This window comes from Triticum dicoccoides, chromosome 5A, assembly GCF_002162155.2.
Source record: "Triticum dicoccoides isolate Atlit2015 ecotype Zavitan chromosome 5A, WEW_v2.0, whole genome shotgun sequence".
In the NCBI taxonomy this organism is placed as follows: Eukaryota; Viridiplantae; Streptophyta; class Magnoliopsida; order Poales; family Poaceae; genus Triticum; species Triticum dicoccoides.
This window is the reverse complement of record NC_041388.1, coordinates 370968677-370970916: the sequence shown is the minus strand read 5'-3', so window position 1 is coordinate 370970916 and position 2240 is coordinate 370968677. Positions and strand designations below refer to the sequence as shown.

General features: G+C 46.2%; 1 protein-coding gene across 9 annotated transcripts in view; it reads right to left on the bottom strand.

Moving 5' to 3' along the window:
* Window positions 1-335: 335 nt before the first annotated feature.
* LOC119301565 overlaps window positions 336-2240 on the bottom strand; it is a 6618-nt gene continuing 4713 nt past the window's right edge. For 8 of the 9 annotated variants that reach the window (XM_037578557.1, XM_037578555.1, XM_037578556.1 and 5 more), the window contains 2 exons: window positions 1215-1455; window positions 360-936 (listed from right to left, as the gene is read on the bottom strand). In XM_037578557.1, the coding sequence (XP_037434454.1) occupies window positions 585-936; window positions 1215-1455 (593 nt within the window). In that variant the 3' untranslated portion in view covers window positions 360-584. Of the gene's footprint in view, window positions 937-1214; window positions 1456-1637; window positions 1802-1920; window positions 2016-2115; window positions 2235-2240 lie in introns of those variants that run through there. The other variant, XM_037578551.1, reaches the window with a different exon arrangement.

Genomic DNA, 2240 nt, shown 5'->3' with positions numbered 1-2240 from the left:
CGCTCCACAGCACGAAGCGCTCCAGCAGAGGAAGCTTCCTGATGATCGCCGTGATGATGTAAGGCCAGCCTGAGACACAGAGGCTCCTCAGCAAAGGCGCGCTGCAGGCAGGCGATTACGATAGGTGACTCAACACAGCACAGATAGATTCATGCATGCATGTCATTGAAGTATAGAATCGATGCAGTAGGAGGCTCAGCGCAGGTAGATTCATTGACGCGACACGATGGAGACATGGAGTAGGCCAGGAGTGCGTGCCTGTTGGCGCCGCTGGATAACCAACAGATATTCATGGTTCAGTGCTAGCTCGCTGCAGATGTGGACCTTCGATCATGTCACAGAAGCGAAAGCGATCACTCTCATCAGATGCCAATCATGTTATAGGCAAAGGAAGTTCAACTCGAGCAACACATAACATGTTTAAACACGGGGCACAGTGCCAACCGCATCCCCTTGTGCGCGCTGGCGGAGTTTTAGTTACTCCACAGTGCCAACGAACAAGTAATAGCAGCATGTAGCAGCATCTTTCAGTAACAGAACCCTTTCTTTCTTGTGTACAAATTGTAGTTCAGTAATGGGGCACATCACTCCCTTCTTCGGCTTTTGTGATGGTGGTGGCGGTGGCGATGCTTGGCCTTCTTCTTGTCTTTTCTCTCTTTTTTCTCCGATCTCCTCTCCTTTTTATTTTCCTTCTTCCTGTGTGCTTCAGAAGAGCTAGATGGCTTATTATCATCCAATGTTTCCCCATGCCAACAATCATCAAGAGACTTGGATCTCAAAAACAGTGGCCTCTCCGGACCTTGCACTCGGCGTTCCCATTTTTCTTCCAAACGTATATCCGGGCTAGGTTCTTTGTCTCGACAATGCGATGAAGCCTTTAGGTATGGACCAGGTTCATCCATCCTAGAGCCAACGGCACCTCTTCCTCGCTTTACCCTAACATAGCACCAAATTACATATTTTGTCAACAAAACTGAAAATATGTAACAGATGCAAATGTGCGCAAGTTAAACATAACACTCCCCTTGAAAAACATCACCTAATAGGATAATATGGCAATCTCAACAGAATAATGTGATACTACGACTACAATACTGTAGATAATTTGCATCAATAGTTTGACATAAGCAGAGAAATTCTTAGTTATCTGGCAGGTGTCAATCAATATATTGCCCGCTTCTTCTATGAAGAAACTAGTAGACATTTAAACTAACCTTGAATGCAGAAACTTTTCAACTTCATCATCCCCTAGACCATCATCCTGGTCTGAGTAAGAACTATTATAAGCAGTTCCTTCTTCAATCTTTGAGCTGGAACTCATATTTCTCGAGTCACCTTTGCGTTTCTCCCCTCTAGAGTCACCACGCTCTTTATTTCTTCTTTTCAGCTTAGACTCAAGTTCAAGTTCCTTCTCCCTGGCACGCCACATTTCATCAACCTCCACAACACGGTTTGCTGAAGGGGGAACAATCGTCAATTTAATAATAAAATCGCATGACAAAGTTAAATGATTCGATTTCACGATATAATGAGCAATACGAGTTCAAAAAGGGACGTGGGGTTTCTACTCCGAGCACATATGGTCACTATATCTGCGCCGCTGAATGTTGTCTCGCAATCTGCTCCAGTTCTTTTACCTGGGAAATACTGAGCGGTATTAAATGTGCTTTTGTTTGGCATACGTATGCTGGTGTCATGTTCTGTGGGGCAGGAAAACGGCAGACGTCCATGGGGCGTGCGAGTCATTGTTACTTCCGTTGGAGACTGCTGGTGAGCCACGGCTCGTAACGTTTGCTTTAATCTAGTTCATGGAACAGAAAAACAGCTTTCTGGTTAGTAGGGATGGAGAGAGTTCCTCATTGCGAACCAGGAGATTGGAGAGGCGAAGCAGTTCGAAGGTGCAGCTTGATGTGCACCTACCGGAGGCTGCTGAGCTTGATCTTGCTGGGCGACAGGATGGCATTCGAGCTAGGCGACGTAGCCTTCAGGCCATCTGAAAAACCACACAGACCAGTCTGTGGAGTGCATGTACTGATAAGGTTAGCAGGGATAAGATTTAGGCTATAATCAAGTCATTACATATAGATTTGTGGCAAGGGATCTTTCTTCACGCACTTGTAGATCCGGGTGTGAGACGAAGTTGATGACCTTGCCCCGGCAAGAAATCAGCGGGAGGATTTTGTTGGTAGCTGAGGACGAGGCAGCAGTTGACATCTGCGGCGGCAGGGAGGACAATCGAG